We start from the raw sequence: 17844 nt of genomic DNA, 5'->3' as shown, positions 1-17844 counted from the left end.
GGCCGGGCGGGCCAATCCGGGCGCTGGACGCGGAAATCTGGGCGGAGCGCGCGGAGGGGCGGGTGGAGGCGGCCGCGGTCGGGCTGCGCTCGCGGAAGGTCGCGACCCGGAACTGACCGCCCGGCCCCGGCGACGAGGACGCGGCCCGAGCGAGGCTCCGGCCCGAGCGGGGCTCCGGTGAGTGGGGCGTCGCTCGAAGAACGGCGCCCGCCGCCTCCCCTGCCCGGGGCCCCCGCATCCCGGCCCCGCGGGCGCCGCGCGGCTCTCGCCGGACGGGAGGAAGCGGCCCTGGGCTGGCTGCCGGGAGCCAGCAGACCGCCTGCCCCGCACCGTGACCAGGGTCATGTTTTCTTTCCTTTTTAGCCGAATTGACCGGTTGAGTCACGTGTGCTTGGAGCCGCGGCGCGTCCGTGTCGCTGCCGGCTCTGCGGGTCCGGCCGCGGCGGGAGCGGCTGTGGGCGCGGAGGCCGGGCTCCCGCCCCCGCCGAGCCCACGGCGGCCGGCGCTCAGGCCTGCGCGGGGCCTCGGGCTCGCTTTGGCCGCAGCCCGCGCCGGGGGCCCGTGCGCCGTCCCGCCTCGCCGGGCGCTGCTGCTGAGCGGCGGGCAGGCAGGTTTCCTTGGTTTTTACCTGCTTCTGCTCCAGGGTCCCACCAGCTCACCTACTCCCACATCTCCTCACGCCCCCCTGGGGTGGCAGTGTCCCAGGCGTTCCTTGTTTCTGACGACCTCAGTTTTGAGGAATACTGGTCATGTGCATTGTAGGATGCGCCTGTACTGAATTTGCCTGCTATTTTCCCCTAAGATTGGGCTCATGGGACGGACCCCCTAAATAGGTTGCATTTCATCATATCATATCAAGGGTGCACACTACCAGCAGTGTTTGGGATTCTTTGGCATGGCAGAGTTGTTCTTCTGAACTTACCAGGTGCGGGCGAGTCTGATTCAGGCCTTCCCAGGAGCCAGGACTGAGAGCAGCACGCGCAGGGCCAGGGGTGGGCAGTGGAGCCTGGAGAAAGTTAAGTTCTGGCGATGGACCTGGTCACTGTATGTGGTGAGCGGGTTGCAAGTTGGACTTGTAGTGGGGCCAGGTCACAAGGCCTGTGTGCCCTGCTGTGCACTCTGACCTCAGAGGGAGTGTGGAAGCAGGAGAGGAATAAGATGACGTGTGTTAGGCTCCCTGCAGCCTTCGTAGGAGGTATGCCACATCTCACCAAACCACTGCATGGAAATAAATATGTTGACAGCCAAATTATGACATGCCATTGGTCACATTGACTTTAGCGACACTAAATAATGATTTGGATATCAAATTTGATGAAAAATGGAAACTCCCAGCAGATGGCTTAGATCCTTCCTCCAGGGAATGGATGGTTAGTGCCACTCAATCTCATTAACCCATGGATGTTGAGCTCACTACTCCTTTTATGATCTTGAAAAAACTCAATTTGATAAACTGCTACTTTCTTGTCTGATAGCCACACTGTCAGACAGCATGATGGAGCTGCGTACCTGACCTGGAGGTTCGGCCTGTTGATGGCGCTCTGGTTGCCCTAATAATAGCCGCAGCTGGATGCTGCACAAAAGACATGCCAGCTGCTTGCCAAACCTTTATTCTGGTTTATCCTGTTGTAATAGAAAAACTCAGTCCAACACTCACATGAACAGCCGCATGACGCGATATATAAGGCGAGGTCTGGGAGGGTTCAGAGTACAGGAGCGTCTGTCCCTGTGAAGTTGGGGTGTGTCCGCCCACCTGGAGGCTCCCGAATCCGGCACCGTTGGGATTTGTGGAGCTTCCTCACGGGCGTGACCAGTATAACTCCCTTCGCAGCCCTCTCCCCTCTTGGCTAGGGGAGATGGGGCTGAGTCCCAGGCTTGTGTTCATGGCTCGGTCTTCTGGGCGAGCAGGCCCTTCCCGGAGTTGCCTCAGTAGAGGCTCCCGTCACCAGGAGTGACCAGGGTTTCAGGAGCCCTGCGTCAGGAACGGGAGCAGAGACTGTTGTGGGCAACCCGCGAATGACGACCACCAGTCAGCCAAATTGGAATTTAGGAAGCCTTTATTACGAACTCGAGTTCGGGCTCACGTCTCAACTGACACAGCAGCGAGCAACGAGAGCCCCGACCCACTCTAAGCATGCTACTTTTATCCCCGTCTTAGGGATGCCTGGCAGATTATGATTGGCTAAAGTTTTAACAAAGAAAGGTCAGTTATAAGTTATAGAAAAATTCCACTAGTACAGTAACATTTAAAGTTTAGCCAAAATCGGTTTGGCTCAGCGGTAGAGCATCGGTCTGCGGACTGAAAGGTCCCAGGTTCGATTCCGGTCAAGGGCATGTATGTTGGTTGCAGGCACATCCCCAGTAGGAGGTGTGCAAGAGGCAGCTGGTCGATGTTTCTCTCATCGACGTTTCTAGCTCTCTCTCTCTCTCCCTCTCTGTAAGAAAAATCAATAAAATATATTTAAAAAAATAAAGTTTATACAGCACCTGGGGTGGGGGCTTATTTTCAGCTTAAGCAGTCTCTGACCTGGTTTGGTCTGTTTGTTCTGCCTTGCGGCTACTGGAAACAGGACTTGCCTGCCTGGGGGTTGAGCCTTGCAACAGAACTATTTTATGGCTAACAGTAGTCTTGCCGGCCACAACAAGACCAGAGCATATTTTTCTATTATCTCACACCCCTGAAAGCCTGGGTATGCCCTCCTACGCCTACCTGTTTGTGGTGATCCTGTGACCAGAAAGGTTCGGAGATCTAGCCCCAATCTGCACAGCAGAGCAGCTGGGCTAGGTAAGAATCCCAGCCTTAGTCCTAACCCTGACTCGCACTTCCGGCATTGGCAGAGGACAGCTGGGGGGAGAAGACTGCCTGTGCTCCCGCACTCTGCCCAGGGGCGGGGGCTGGGGGAAGGCGCGGGGCTGGGGGCAGGCGCGGGACTGAGAGCAGGTGGGCCGGAGCCCTGCTACAAGACCTCTGTCTAGATGAACAGGCTTGTCTTTCTGCACCAGCTCTTCGAATGTTTCCGCCTAGTAACCTTCAAGAACTCTGCATTTCAGTCGGGATTCTTTTTTCCTTCTTTTCAGATGACAGACAAGCCAAGCCAGCTGGGCATAAGCATTTACTGGTTCCTGTGCCGGGAACAGTTAAGGGTAGGACAGCTCCAGGCACACTTGATACAGGGGTCACTGATGGGCCTGGTTCCTTTCACTTCACCTCCTGGTGTTTCATTCTCAGGAAACTGCTCTAGCAGCTTCTTACCATATGACTCGAGAAACCGCAAGAATCTCTCCCCCATGTCTCAGCGAGGTCTTCTTGTGACTGGCCGTAGTAAGTTGTGTTCTCAGCCCTGAAGCCATACTGTGGCCAGGGCTCTTACTAGTCCCCTTGCTGCACTCCTGAGCTGAGGGCGAGCTCGCCTGCAGCAGGGACCCCCAGAAGGAGTTGGAAGAATGCAAGCTGGCTGGACCTTCTCCCCAAAAGACAAACCCTTAGAGCAGTGTTTCCCAACCTTCTCTCATGATGAGAATCACCTGGTGGAGTTGTTAAAACACAGATTCCTGAATCCCAACTAAGAAGTGCTAAACTAGAATTTTTGGGAACATATAGGTAAAATTGTATACTTAACTAGTGCTCCCACCCACACACACACACACACAGTGGGATTCTGTTTTCCATCCACTAGACTGACAGAAAGTGAAAAGCTGACAATAGCGGGTGTGGGTGCGCTTGCCTGCTGGTGGGAACGTGTGCTGGTGCAGACAGTTGCGGCTGCCTCTCCTGGTCTATGTGTACTAGGACGTGTGTGCAGAAATGAGCAGTTTGCAACTGTCCCAAACTGGTGACAACCAGGAGGCCATCAAAATAGACTCCATTGGAAGTAAAATTCTACAGGCAGAAAGCAGTGGAAGTGCCTGGACTCAGACATGATGCTGGTAGTCTCCCTCCCAAAACGCAGTGTGACTCCATTCCTCTGAAGCTCCCAGCGGAGAAGGGAGTTCTGCATCAGAGCTGTAAACCGGGGCGAGCGGACACCGCGCTGCCATGCCTGCTCTCCTGGTTTCCCGCCCCCTCGGCTCCCTGCCGTGGTGCCGGCTGTGCTGGCTGCGGGAGGGTGAAGAGGTCGCCTTGCTGGAGAGAAGGACACGTGGCTGAGACCTCGCAGGGGCTCAGGAAGCCTTTCTAGGCTCCGGGCGCTCTGCCGGCTCCTGCGCCGCCTCTGCCGGGGCCTCTGCAGTGTGCGTGGGTTCTGGGGTGAGGCAGACCACCGCTGAGGTTTGGCAAAGCTGCTATTAAATCGGCCAGCCCGCGATTGCAGAGAAGTACCCGGTGCAGTGTGGCTGTGTCCGGGCTTTACCGGCTGAGAGGGATTTGCTGGAGGAGGTGGCTTCCAGCCGAGGCTTCCAGCTGGAAAAGGAGTGGGCTCTGTGCAGAGGGGGTAATGCTCACAAAGGCTCGGAGGGCCGGGCAGGAAGGAGTGTGGTGCATCGTGAGGCTGAGAGGGGGGTCTGCCTTGGCCGGCGTGGAGGCTGAGGTGGGAAGGGGCAGGAAATGAGCCTGGAGACAAGACTGGCTGAGGACCTGGGGCCTCGCAGGGCGTGGCCAGAGATTGGCCTGTCCCTGGGGCACCTGTCGCCAGGAGAGGTGTGAAGCAGGTGGCTCTGTGAGTGTGTTTGAGGGACTAACGGCACTCAGCAAGGGAGACAGGCTTCAGTAATGCGGGGGGCCTTAAGCGTTGCATAACCCCCACAAGTGGCTCTGGTTTCAGCTTCTGAAGAAAAGTTTGCTCAGTTGTGTCCCAGATTTAAGCTCTGGGAGGTCAGGACTTTGCCATATTTGATAGGCATGCAGAACATACCTAGTAACCTATTGGATGAATGATGCCACCCTTAAGTGGGGTTCCTACAGGGCGTGGAGCTCTCGGGCAAGTACTTTGGAATTGCAGGGAAGAAGGGGATCTTGTTTGGAGCCTCAACCATGAGCTCGAGAAGCAGGCTGGAGGCTGGATGCAAACGCAGGCCCCTCCCCTTGCCCTCCAGGCCTTGAAGTCCACATCTGGGCTCAGCGTCTTCTGGTTCCTCCGTGGCAGTCGGAGCCCGAGGCAGCAGGCGGCAGGCAGGAAGGTGCGGGGTGGCAGAAGCCACAGGAAGTTGAGGGAGAGTTTAGCACCTGCTAGGGCAGAGGCTGACAGCTGTTAGGAAGCAAGGGGCCTCGGGAATGGGGGGTGGGAGAGCAGGTGTCTGCCCAGAGGTGTGGCATTCCTGGCCATGGCGCTGCGGAGCCCATGGCTGAACGGGATGGCCCACCCACACACTGACTCCTGGGTGGAACCCGGTCCAGGTGCACGGAGCGGCCTTCTTGTGGTGCACGCTGTCCCGGGCTGGGCGTGCAGCCCGCGATGGCGTGAGCATAGCCGTTTGTCTCTCGTCTGGTGTCACGCTCTGACTGATGGCCCTGGACAGGCAGTTTTGTCTTCAGCTCCTCTGACCCACGCAGCGCTCTGGCGTGTGGCCTTGGCTCTTCCTGGTGATGAGCGCCGGCCTCTCCACTCGTGGTTTTGAACGTCTTTGGTCCCGCAGAGCTGGGTGGAAAGCTAGCCCTCTCCTCAGGTTTCCTAACTTGCTGTTGTGGAGCGTTTAAAGTAAGTCGTAGTTATGCAGCCTTGAGCACTGCAGCCCACACTGCCTAAAGTATGGACATTCTCCCAGCCTCATGTCAATACCATTTTAAAATTTAACAGTAACTTCATAATGTGATTCAACACTTAGTCCTTTGTCAAATTTCCTCAGTTTTCCCAAAACGATTTTTATGCCTCTTTAAAAAACAACAAAACAAAGCAGGAGAGGCCTGGCTTGTGTGGCTCACTTGTTGAGCATCAATCCATGAACCAGGAGGTCATGGTTCCATTTCTGGTCAGGACACAGGCCTGGGTAGAGGGCTTGATCCCCAGTAGGGGGCGTGTAGGAGACAGCTGATCAATGTTACACTCTCACATCAATGTCTCTTTCTCTCGCTCTCTCTCTAAAAAATATCTTTAAAAATGGATTCTATATAATAAAAGCATAGTATGCAAATTGTCCCCTTGACTGGGAGTTCGTCCAGGAATTCGACCAGGGGGCCGAGCTGGCCAGGGGAAGGAAGGGAGGCCCTGCCCTCTGCGTGTGTGTCACCCCCCCCCCTCCCCCGGCTGCTAGGGACCCTACCGCGAATTTTGTGCACTGGGCCTCTAGTAAGTAAAAAGAAGAGCAGGCCAGTTTTTGTGCGGAATATCCTATCTTTTGGACTCAGCTGATTGTTTCCTCACGATGTGTTTTAGCTCATTGCTCACTCCCTCAGATCTGTCAACTGGAAGTTAGGTCTAAGGCCCAGTTCAGTTCATTTGGGTCGAACGTCTGTGGCAGGACTACTTGCAAGGTGACGTGCCAGTCGCAGCGCCACAGGGCCCCTGCGGGGGCAGGTCGAGGTGACCGCGGGCTCCTCTGTTGGGAAGCTTGGGAAGCACTAACCCAGGGGCAGGTACTTGGGCTCCTGGGACTGCGCTGTCCCCAGCACTTTCCTGGGGGCACACTTTCCTGCTGTGGCACCCAGGAAAGATCCTGTCTCATCCTGAGGATGTTTTCCAATCGGCCACCCCTCCTCACTTACTCGCCATCTTCTCTGTGACCCGGAACCGCTTTACTTTTTGAATACGTGTGGGATGGCGTTCGTACGGCGCCCGGGTTTAAAGCTGCCTCAGAGCCATGTGCCCGGGGGGGGGGGGGGGGGGGGGGGGGGGGGAGGCTGTGCTCGCGAGGGCGGGGCCTGGCTGGCTGGCAGTCTGGTGGGCGCTGTGGCTGATCTTCAGTCCTCTCTCCTCCCGGGAGCTGCAAAGGAAATGGCTTCCACCTTTAACCTCGGGGACTTCCACGGGTGCCGGCAAGGAACTCCCAGGACCCTCTTCTCCGCAGCTCGGCCCCGCAGGCAGGCAGGCAGGCAGGCAGGGAGCTGGCCCGCCGGCCTGTGACTGTGCTAGCTTCCTGTCCTAAACTTCTGTTAGTCCTAAACTTCTGTTAGCTCGTTTGCTGGTTACATTACTCCACCCGCCCCTTCCTTTGAGCTTGGTGCGCACCTCTTTTCCCCCTGTTGCGACCCTCCCCCTCCGAGCGGAGCGTGCAGTGGCCTTGCTGGCAGTGACCAGCACTCACCACACGGAGCACTGACGTCTCACTTCAGGTCCTCATGAAGTGGACATCACATCCACGCTTTGTGTCCTTCGGGCCTTAGAGCCGGGGCTCATTCCTCGCTCATTCCTGCCCCGCATGAAAGGGCACGAGGCCGCTGGGCTCTGTTGCCATGGCCTTTCAGCGGACACAGTCCGATGGCACTGCCAGCCGGCACGCGTGAGCTCGCTCCGGCCCGTGTGCCCCTCTGCCCTCTGTTGCCCTCTCCCTGCTGGACTGCTCTGTGCGGCCAGGATTCACCGCAGAGCAAGTTCCTCCCTCGCTGCCGCTTTCCGTCTCGCTCTGCCTCGAGCTCGGAACACTCCGGGCTTGTGCATTCTCTCCTAGACTTCTGTGTGTCATGGTCTCAGGGTCACACTCGCAGCATGATGCTTTCACTCAGCCCACTCAGGAAACCTGGAGGGAAGTCCACCTCCACGTCATGGGGCTCCCAGGCTGAGTTCTAGAAGAGTTCTCTGTTGTCCACAGGGCCAGGAAGTGGGCCAGGGCGGCACAGGTAAACGGACTGAAGTCCTCCGTGCGCAGCTGTGCGCAGCGGGGCCCGGGCCCTCGGCGCACAGTGCGGGCACGGCTGGCATCCCTGCCTTTGGCTTCCGTGGGCCCAGCAGGGACTTCCTCCTTTTCCTCGCAGAGCGGCCGGGCCAGCTCTGAGGAGGCACAGCTGGGAGCGAGTCCAGTGGTCAAGGGGTGCTCTGCAGGCCCCAGTCGAGTCTCACTGTCTGGGCACCAGAGCCAGACCCAAAGCCCAGGCCAGGGACACGTCTGCGCAGGAAGTGCCAGAGCCCACCCTGCTGGTGCTTCTGGGTCTTATAAGGAGCCCCAGTGCTCAGTCTGTGAAACCTGAAGGAGTAGCTGCCTGGGACTGCCCAGCTGAGAGCACTGCCTAGTGGACGGTGCAGGTTTGTGTATTTGTCCCGAGTTTCCCAGCAGAGCCCGTAGTCCCCGTTCTGTCATAGTTGCATCAGTGACGGAAGGCAGGGGCCTGGAGGCAGGACTGCTTTCCCCATCCCCCCCTCCAGGCTGCGCCCTCTGGCCTCAGTGTCCTCATCTGTAAAGTGAGGGGTGGGTTAGAGGTCAGTAAGCTGCTCTCACGCTGCGGTTTGGTGTGCCTGTGGGAGCTGGTAAGTCTGCTGCTTGCTGGGGTGGCCCCATGTGGGCTGCCAGCTCTGCCCTCTGCTGGGTCTGCCCTTGACTCCATGTCTGGTCTCCAAGGAGCAGAAGCCCACTGGTGAGCAGAGGCCCTCTGAGCCAGGACCAAGGACAGCATGGCCACGGCCGCGCCGCTGCGCAGCCTGGAGGAGGAGGTGACCTGCTCCATCTGCCTGGATTACCTGCGGGACCCGGTGACCATCGACTGTGGCCACGTCTTCTGCCGCAGCTGCACCGCCGACATCCGCCCCGCCCCGGGGGGCCGCCCCGTCTGCCCGCTCTGCAAGAAGCCCTTTAAGAAGGAGAACATGCGCCCCGTGTGGCAGCTGGCCAGCCTGGTGGAGAACATCGAGCGGCTGAGGGTGGACAGGGGCAGGCAGCGGGGCGACGCGGCGCGGGAGCAGCGGGACGCGAGGCTGTGCGCGCGGCACGGGGAGAAGCTGCACTATTACTGCGAGGACGACGGGCAGCTCCTGTGCGTGCTGTGCCGGGAGTCCCGGGAGCACCGGCCGCACGGGGCCGTGCTGCTGGAGAAGGCCGCCCAGCCCCGCAGGGTGAGCCCCCCACGCACTGCCCATCGCCACCCCAGGCTCCTGCCGCCCGGGCCCGGCCCGGAACGTCCGTCCACCTGTCCCACTGCTTGTCTTTCTGCAGGAAAAAATCCTGAACCACCTGAGCATTCTAAGGAGAGACAGAGACAAAATTCAGGGCTGCCAGGCGAAGGGAGAAGCTGATATCCTGGCTGCGCTGGTAAGTGAGGCCGTGAGGGAAGCCTGAGGCCGTGGCCTGGCAGCTGGCGCTCCGGGTCCAGGAGCAGGCCGGCCTGCCCAGCAGCTCCGGCCTTAGCCTGCTTCCTGCCCTGAGGGGGTTGCCTGGATGTCAGCTAAGGTCCCTCCTCCTCTGTGACTCACCTCATGTGTGGGGCCACCTCTGGCCGCTCTGGCTCGGCTCTCCCTTTCAGAGGAGACGAGGTTGCTGCGGCCGTGGGGCCGGCAGCTGGAAGGAGGGCCCTGGCCCGGGCTAGAAGGAGGGCGGCTGAGGGTGCCGGTGGGCGGCCATCGCTGCGGCGACAGGCAGCACCTGTGCGCTTGGGTAGACGTGGTGGCAGGAGGAAAACGGGCGGGCTCCAGTTTTCGGTGGGAAGTGGGCATTGCAGGGGTGTTGGGGCCAGGCCTGCCACTGGGCCCTGGGAGATGGAGAGCGTGAGGCAGGAGACAGCAAAACTTTAAGGAGCACCTCCAGGCCCTGCTGTGTGTGGACACAGCCCACCCTCTGTCAGCGGGCGCAAGGGCACCAACCAGATTCCCGCCTGGACTTGCAGTGAGATTCGGAGGCAGCAAGGCCACGGTCCCTAGCACAGGCCCTGTGCAGACTCGCTGAGGGCCCCGCCGGAGCGAGGGTTGGTCGGCTTGGAGGAGAGCAGTCAGCGAGTTCCTGGAAGAGGTGGCGGCGGAGACCAGTGTTCAGGAGGCCCTGGAACATACTGTTCTGGAACCGGAACAGGCTAAGCAGGCAGAGTTCCAGTCCTCAGGTCCTGCTCTGTGCCTGCTCTGTGACTGACTGACTTCTCTGAGGAGGGAGGTTGGCCCCGGCATGCGCGAAAGGCCCCCATCCTGAGCTTGGGGTCCGTGGCGGGAGAGGAGCCGCTGGCGCCGCGCACACGAGGTCCTGGGGCTTTTCCTCCGCCAGGCCGAGCGTCACCCTTGCCCTTCCACCCGCAGCAGAAGCTCCGGGAGCAGAGGCAGCACGTCGTGGCCGCGTTTGCGCAGGGCCACCAGTTCCTTCGGGAGCGGGAGCAGCACCTGCTGGACCAGCTGGCCCGGCTGGAGCAGGAGCTCGCCGAGGGCAGGGAGAAGTGCCAGGCCAGGGGCAGCGGGGAGCTGGCCCGGCTGGCGCTGGTCATCTCCGAGCTGGAGGGCAAGGCCCAGCAGCCGGCCGCAGAGCTCATGCAGGTGAGAACCTTCCGGGGCAGGGCTGGGCACCAGGGCCGGGCACAGGGCAGCAGGCCCTGGCCTGCTATGGCCTGCAGGACCGTGGGGGCCTTGGCTTTCTTCTCTGAAACATGGGCTGGTAACCCTGCTCTGCCCCCTCATTCCAGTGGTTGCTTGAGCATAAAGTGTGATTGCGCAGGTCTTTCTCAGCATCTGCCAGGGTTCAAGGAATCTGGAGAAGGGGCTGTGCATAAACGAATGAGAGAGACTAGACAAGAAATATGAATTTGGAAGTCATTTTGGAGGGCCAGATGGAAACTTAGTTCTGGTGACTAAGCTCTTGGAATCTCTGGACCCCCTGGCTTTTTATTAACACATTTTCCCTGTAGCAAAGATGTACATACCAAAGGTAAGGTTTGGGAAGCAATAAAGGATTATCAGGTTGGGGGAACTGCCCTTAGCTGTCTGGCAGCAGGCGATAGCATGCAGATCTTCAGCCCTGCTGCAGCCCCATGGTTCATCAGTCTTTTGATGAACTTCTTGCATAATTATGAACTGCTGGAATTAGCCTCCAGCATGCGATGGCTGGCATGGTGTCACTTCAAAGAGTAAATTTCCTACAAAGTTTGAAAATATTGAGATGAAGCGGAAGGTTACCAGTATTTTCATTGGTATCTTCCATCCTCATCACCAGCATCATGAGCCTGTCTTCTGACAAGTCTCACACCCTGGCAGAGGCTTGTCCATGGGAGCTCTTTGTGGCTCTGGAGCCGAAGCTGTGAAAGCTGGGGGGGGAGTGACAGAGAGGGCCGGAGGGTCAGTGTAGGCGAGTTTTTCTCTGGGCAGAGATGGACACAGGTGAGTTGCTGAGAAAGGAGGAGGCCTGGACCGGAGGGCAGACGTGTGTCCCAAGCTGAAATGGCCCCACAAGTCCAAGCTCCGAGCCTCCCAGAGGAGTCGGTCCTGAGGCAGGGCTCAGCGCCGTGGGGGCCCGCCCCCCTCTGCTCTTGTGGGCCAGGGAGGCCGAGGTGGCGGTCCCTCCCCCTGCGTGGGCGGGTGGCTGGGAGATGTGTGTCGGCCTAAGAGATGCCGCTCCAGGCCAGCGGCAGGCAAGCCGGCAGCTGGTGGAGAGCGCAGGGCACATTCTCGGCATCTGGGCCAGCGCGGGCCTGGGCGGCAGCGGCTTCGCCCTCCGTCCTCGTGAATGCAGGACTCGGACTGGCAGGGCTTTGTCCTTCAGCGCAGCCCGCACGTGGCCGCTGAGGGCCAGAGAGCCGCCGGTGCCTCAGTCCCGCCTCTGCTCTCATGCTTTTCTCTCCTGTGTGTGTCTGGTTCCTCCCTTCCCTACAGACATTGTTCTGTTGCCTCAGCTTGCTCTCAGAGTCTGGCTGGGCCATTTGCTGCCTCTCCCCTCCCCGCGTCTTCTCCTTCCCCTTCAGGGACGAGTCTCCTTCCTTCCCACAGCCCCCACTGGCCCGAGCGCTGTGCATGGAGCAGAGGGCGCTGGTGCTGGCGGGACCACCTGCAGCTGCGTGTGCCCTGGGGTGCTACCACTTCACCCACAGGAGCTGTGCGGGCAGCGGAGGCCCAGCCTTCCGGGCCCCCAAGAGCCTCAGATGGAAGCCTTGCCGGGCTGGGGTGGGGAGAGAGGTGGGTGTCAGCCCCAAGCCGGTGCAGGAAATAGGCTGCTGGGTGTTGTCTGTGCTTGTTTAGATTTTGCTGGTCAGCCAACCCCTTGGTTGTCATACTTCCCAGGGTTACCTGACGCCAGTGGGCAGGAAGCCCGAGGTGCTGCAGACCGGGAGCTGGTGCCCAGGTCTGCTAGGGCCACTGGTGACAGGAAGCAGCAGGCTAACGGTGCACACAGGCTTCTGACCAGGGGACAGGAAAGGAGAGCAGGCTCTCTGGGCTGGGGACCTCACGGTGCTAAAGGGGGAAGGGAGAGGAGTGGCCGGCAGGCATGGACGTCCTCTCCGTCCAGCCCTGGCAGACCTCCAGGTGCCCCTGCGGTTGCCTTCCTTGCCTGGGAAGAGGCCTTTGCGATGCTCTCATCCGCTCCCCTGGCGCTGCCTGCCCCACCTCCTGCTGTGCGAGGCTGGGGCGTGGCTGCAGGTGGCCTGCACCTGCAGGTCCCCTCCGTGTCCTTGGGGAGGAGGGTTCCTGCACTGCTGTCCGGTCCCACCCTCTCCGGCCACTCAGCACCTTTACCCCGTAAGCGGCTCCCACTGCCCATCGGTTGGCCCTTTTGCACCACATCCCTTTGCAGCCTCGGCACTCACTGCCTCAGACCTGCCACCCAGCCCTCCACCTGCTTGGACTTCCTGCTCTGAGGAAGGAGTGGGCTCTGGCAGCTGCTGACCTCTTTCCTGTCCTTCCCTGCAGCAGACCCGCTGCCTCCTGAGACGTTCTGGACTGTCAGCAGCAGCCACAATCGCCCGTGCTTTCGGTCCCCAAACCTCTGCCCTCCCAGGCCCTCCGCTCGGCTCTTCCTCCGGCCGCGCCCCCTGGCCCGCCTCCGTGATCCCGGAATGTAAAGCTTTGTGGTGGCGGCCGCTGGCCTCACCCTGCCTGCAGGTCCGCTCTGACGGGAGAGGTGGCAGCTCCTCACGGCGGTGCCCGGCTGCTATTGCAGGGCTGGCATGTAGGAGGCGCTGAGGGTTTGTGAGTGGAATGTAGACAGCTGCGGAGGCTCTAGACTCACAAGGGAATAACCAGCTCCTCATGAGAACCCCTCGCCTTCCGCCCTCTGTCACCCGTGGCAGCCGGTCTCCCTCCTCCAGCCATGGCCGTATCCCCTGCCGCGGTGGCTTCGACCCAGTGCGTCTCCCCGTCCACAGCAGCAGCCCCCAGGCGGCCTCCCTCGCCGAGCTCAGGACGCCACGTGGCGGGGCGGGGCTCTGGCCAGCTGCTGTGCCGCACTCCGGTGCCGGGACAGGCCTGAACACGCTCGTTTGTCTCAGGAGCCGTTCCGTGGGGGGGCCTGACGGTCGGGGCTGTGAGCTCATCAGCGCTGGTGACTTCCTCTGGTTCCACTCACCTTGAGGGCCTTGTCCTCAGCTGTGTAAAGTGGGGCTCGCCCCCTAAAGATCAGAGGTGTCATTGCTGGAGCTTCGTCTCAGACCAGACCTGGTCACCGGGGCTGTGGGTCCCGTCACTAACAGGAAGAAGGGGAGAATGGGTCCTGGAGCCACAGCCACGTGAAAGCTCCCCTTCCCGAAACCCAGTGTGTGTGCCACTGTCCGTCCGCGGAACGAAGTTTGAGCTCCCTGCTGCCCCTGCTCAGCCTGCCTGGCCCGGCCCTGCTTCCCTGGCGGTCCCGTCCCATCCCGTCCCACCTCCCTCCTTCACTGCCAGCACCTCCCTCGTCTGCGCTGTCAGGCGGGGAAGCCCGCCCTGCGGCGCCGTGCCCTGCTGCACCGTGCCGGCGCCCGGGGCTCTCCTTGCGTTGTTTCCTTTACCAACACTCCACCAGAACCGCGAGCGCAGGTGAGTGAGGTCCCTCCGCTGAGCCTGTGCTTTCTTCCTTCCAGGACACCAGGGACTTCCTGAGCAGGTAACAGCTTCTTCGTGCCGAGCCCCCTTCCCCCTTTCCTTGACCTTGAGCCGTTTGAATGAACGGGGAGTGAAACGGTACCAAAGGTGCTCACACTCGTGCTTCCTCCTGGGGAGCAACAACCACCTGAACCCCAGTCTCGCTGTCCACAGAGCAAGCTCTCTGGCGCCCCCCTCGGCCTGAGGGGGGAGCTGAAGGGCTCTGGGGTTGAGTCTGCTGACACTCGCAGCTCTGTCTCTGGCCTGTTCCTCTGTGTGTGTGTGGTGGGGGTGGGTGGGAGGGGGATCCGGTTCCCCCCTCAGGCCTGTTCTGAGGGCTGAGAGGAATGTGAGAGCAGCTGAGGTTGTGTCTCCTCTCCTCAGGTACCCGCGGAAGAAGTTCTGGCTCGGGAAACCCATTGCTCGGGTGGTGAAGAAAAGGACAGGAGAATTCTCAGATAAACTCGTGTCTCTGCAGCGAGGCCTGCGAGAATTCCAGGGTGAGGCTGGGGAGCGCCCGGGCCCGAGGGGGGGGGGGCTGGACGGGAAGGGCCGCTCGGGGCCCGAGGCTGCGTGGAGGAGCGGTGAGCGGTGCTGGGCCCCGGCCATCGCTGTCCTCTTCTCCGCAGGGAAGCTGCTGAGAGACCTGGAATATAAGACCGGTGAGTGTCCAGCAGGGGGTCCCCCGGAGATGTGGCTGTCCCTGCCGGGCGTCCCCTCGGGCCACAGGAGAATCTCCCAGGGCAGAGCTCAGCCCCACTTCATCTCTGGCCACTGTCTGCCCTCCGCTGCAGGGGAGATGCCACCGCGCCGTCTGGCCTTCTCTGCCCGTGGCCGTGGCTGCGTTTCCCAGCCTCATGGGGCCTGCCGCCGTCCCTTCCCTGACTCAGTTTCCGTATTCGGAGCCCACTGGGAGGGCAGCCTAGGCCAGGGCGTGCCCTGCGTTGGGACACGGGTGACTGGCCCCTGGCGTGGTGCAGTGGGGCAGCCCTGCCATGGGCACCGTGGAGGCGGGTGGCCCTGTGGGCCCACGGGTGACCTTCACCTCCTCCGTCCCGCAGTGAGCGTCACCTTGGACCCGCAGTCCGCCAGCGGGTGCCTGCTGCTGTCGGAGGACTGCAAGTGTGTGGCCTACAACAGCGGCCTGTACCGCTGCGCTTACCTGCACCCCCAGCGGTTCGACTGCGAGCCGGCCGTGCTGGGCAGCAAGGGCTTCACCTGGGGCAGGGTGTACTGGGAAGTGGAGGTGGAGCGGGAGGGCTGGTCCGAGGATGAAGAGGACGGGGACGAGGAGGAAGAGGGGGAGGAGGGGGAAGAGGAGGAAGAGGAGGCTGGCTATGGATACGACAACTGGGAATCAGATGAGGATGAGGAATCGCTGGGGGACGAAGAGGAGGAAGAGGAGGAAGAGGAGGAAGTTCTGGAAAGCTGCATGGTGGGCGTGGCCAGAGACTCTGTGAAGAGGAAGGGAGGCCTCCCCCTGCGGCCGGAGGACGGGGTGTGGGCGCTGCGCCTCTCCTCCGCCGGCATCTGGGCCCACACGGGCCCTGAGGCCGAGCTCTTCCCGGCAGCGCGGCCCCGCAGAGTGGGCATCGCCCTGGACTACGAGGGGGGCACCGTGACCTTCACCAACGCCGAGTCGCAGGAGCTGCTGCACACCTTCACGGCCACCTTCACCCGGCGCCTGGTCCCCTTCCTGTGGCTCAAGTGGCCCGGAACACGCCTCCTGCTGAGCCCCTGAGCCCGCTGCCTGCCGCCCCCCGCGGTCTCTGGAATGCCAGGACTGACAGGAGGAGATGCCTGGCCCAGCGCCTGATGGCGGGAGAGGAGGGACCACAGCCACTGCTGCTCCACCACTGCAGGGCGCCTCTTCTCCCGCCTCCTGGGCCCTGTGCCAACTGCCAACCCGGCTCCTCCCGCCCTCCCGGGCCTTTGACCCAGCCCTGCCACGTCTGCGGAGGCCAGGCAGCACTTTCTTGCCCAGCGTAGCGTTCCGTGCCACGTGTCCTTGGGAAAGACGAGTGGACTGTCCTACCCTGGTCACTGCTGTCCCCAGACTCCACAGCTTCCCTCACCCCGCCCACCCTGCTGCCTTCCCTGCCACTTACAGAGCGGCCCCGACGCCGAGGGAAACATCTAGGAAAAGGCTGCAAACGGACGGAGGGAAAGGCAGCGAGGCCTCCCTGGCACTGGAGTCGCTGAGCGGAGATGCGTGTGGAGGGCAGAGGTCACCTTCGGGGCCCAGGGCTGGGCCGTGCGGTCCAGACAGTGGAGGTGGGGCTCCTGCCGCCACGGGGTCTCGGGGATGGTCTGCTTACTTGGCTTTGGGATGACAGTTGAGACCAGTGACCAGTAAGTGAGCTCTGGGTTGGTCCTGGTTTGGAGAGTTTGTAAACACCCAGGATGCCTTGCTCTTCGTGGTCCATCTGGAAGCACAGGGTGAACATCCCCCTGAGCAGAGCCTCCCCGCCGCAGGGCTGGACCAGCTGCTCCAGTGGGGCGCTCGGCTCCGCCCCGCCCCCATCCTCTGGGCTCAGGCTGGGGAGAGCAGGCAGAGGGTGTCCACAGGCCCACAGGCCTTTATGTCACCAGAGGAATTAAAGCAAATCTGCCCACAAGCCCAGCCCTGGTCCCAGCCTCTGTCCAGGCCCCATAGTGCCCACAAGCTCCCTGCTCCAGCCAGATCTCCTCGAAGCTGCCCTTCCATGGCGAGCACTCTGCCTGCCCTGCCCTGAGCGGCTGCTCCCCACCGCTGGACCACAGTGCCCTCTTCACCAGCACACCCTCCAGGCCACATGCTGCCTCCGTCACGCACGTCTGACTTGTGTCTAGTTCTGTAAGCTCTTGGAGGGCGGGCACCATATCTTGTATTTCTCTTTATTCTCCATGGCACCTAGTGCGGTGCTGCACAGAGTAGGTGCTCAGTAAAACCTTGTTGGACAGCTGGGTTCCAGTGAGTTTCCTTACAACTTGGATGTCACCGGGCCTTCTCTGACCACAAAGGTTCCTTTGGCAGCAGTGGCTCAGCTTCTACCTGGGCCTTCAGAACTCAGGCTTTGCTGTCTGCCCTCCACACGCGTTGTCACAGCTGGATAGCCCCCAAGACCCCAGGGGACCCAAGCCAGCCAACACGGGTCCAGCATGTGCACAGGACAGGGCTCCCTGGGAAGTGTGTTGCTCCCCCAGCACCCCCAGATCCTTCCTTGGAGACTAAGCAGTGCCCTGAAGGATTCTAGTTGCAGTCTGACCTCAACTGACTGGCCATTTCTTTGTTCTGAGTTTTCCTCGTTGCCATGTCAGAGCGAAGGGGCCACAAGTACATGCTGCTCGAACAGCACACGCCGGGACTATTGTTGACTTATTCATGCTTTATCTTTTTGTTTATTTCTCTTCTAAATACATATATGCAAAATGTGTCACTTGTTAGAAATGAGACATGTATACCAATTAAAAAGCCCATTAATTTGCCCTGGCCGGTATGGCTCAGTGGATAGAGCGTCGGCCTGCAGACTGAGGGATTCCAGGTTCCATTCCAGTCAAGGGCATGTGCGGGCACATTCCCAGTAGGGGGTGTGCAGGAGGCAGCTGATCGATGTTTCTCTCTCATTGATGTTTCTAACTCTCCCTTTACCTTCCTCTTTGAAAAAAAAAAAAAATCAATAAAATATATTTAAAATAAAATAAAAGGCTCATTAATTCACATTTGAATCCTGGTAGGCAAATTAGCATATTCTTGAACATTTAAATTTATTTTGTTGATAAGTGAGGATTACTCTCTAAAGTGCTCTATTAATCTAACCTTTTGTTTATGGAACCTTATCTAATGGAAGAGCAATATGTAAATTAGCCATCACTCCACTACACCATAAGCCACACCTACCAATCAGGAGCAAGTATGCAAATTAACCCCAACCAAGATGGCTGCAGCCACAGAGTGAGCAGGAGGCTCCCTAGCAATGGAGGAAGCTACACTTCCTACACACCCTGGCAGGCCCAGGCCTCCACTCACTACAAAGTTTCA

At 60.2% G+C, this 17844-nt stretch overlaps 1 protein-coding gene across 2 annotated transcripts; it reads left to right on the top strand.

The window, feature by feature from the left end:
• The first annotated feature begins 46 nt into the window (after positions 1-46).
• TRIM26 (tripartite motif containing 26) lies at positions 47-17292 on the top strand. Of its 2 annotated transcripts, XM_084890975.1 has the most exons (8): positions 47-177; positions 8425-8915; positions 9016-9111; positions 10083-10313; positions 13823-13845; positions 14208-14323; positions 14453-14485; positions 14885-17292. In XM_084890975.1, exons 2-8 carry the CDS (start codon positions 8478-8480, stop codon positions 15562-15564), a joined length of 1617 nt encoding a protein of 538 aa, XP_084747101.1. In that variant the 5' UTR covers positions 47-177; positions 8425-8477; the 3' UTR covers positions 15565-17292. The 2 variants fall into 2 exon arrangements, with proteins under 2 accessions (XP_084747101.1, XP_084747102.1); XM_084890976.1 differs by lacking the exons at positions 47-177; positions 13823-13845 and adding an exon at positions 13454-13515 and having other exon boundaries at positions 14148-14323.
• The last annotated feature ends 552 nt before the right edge of the window (positions 17293-17844 follow it).

Source organism: Pipistrellus hanaki (assembly GCF_964339955.1).
Source record: "Pipistrellus hanaki genome assembly, chromosome: 7".
NCBI classification, from domain to species: Eukaryota; Metazoa; Chordata; class Mammalia; order Chiroptera; family Vespertilionidae; genus Pipistrellus; species Pipistrellus hanaki.
Note: the sequence above shows the minus strand (reverse complement) of the source record. Positions and strands in the feature narration are given on the sequence as shown.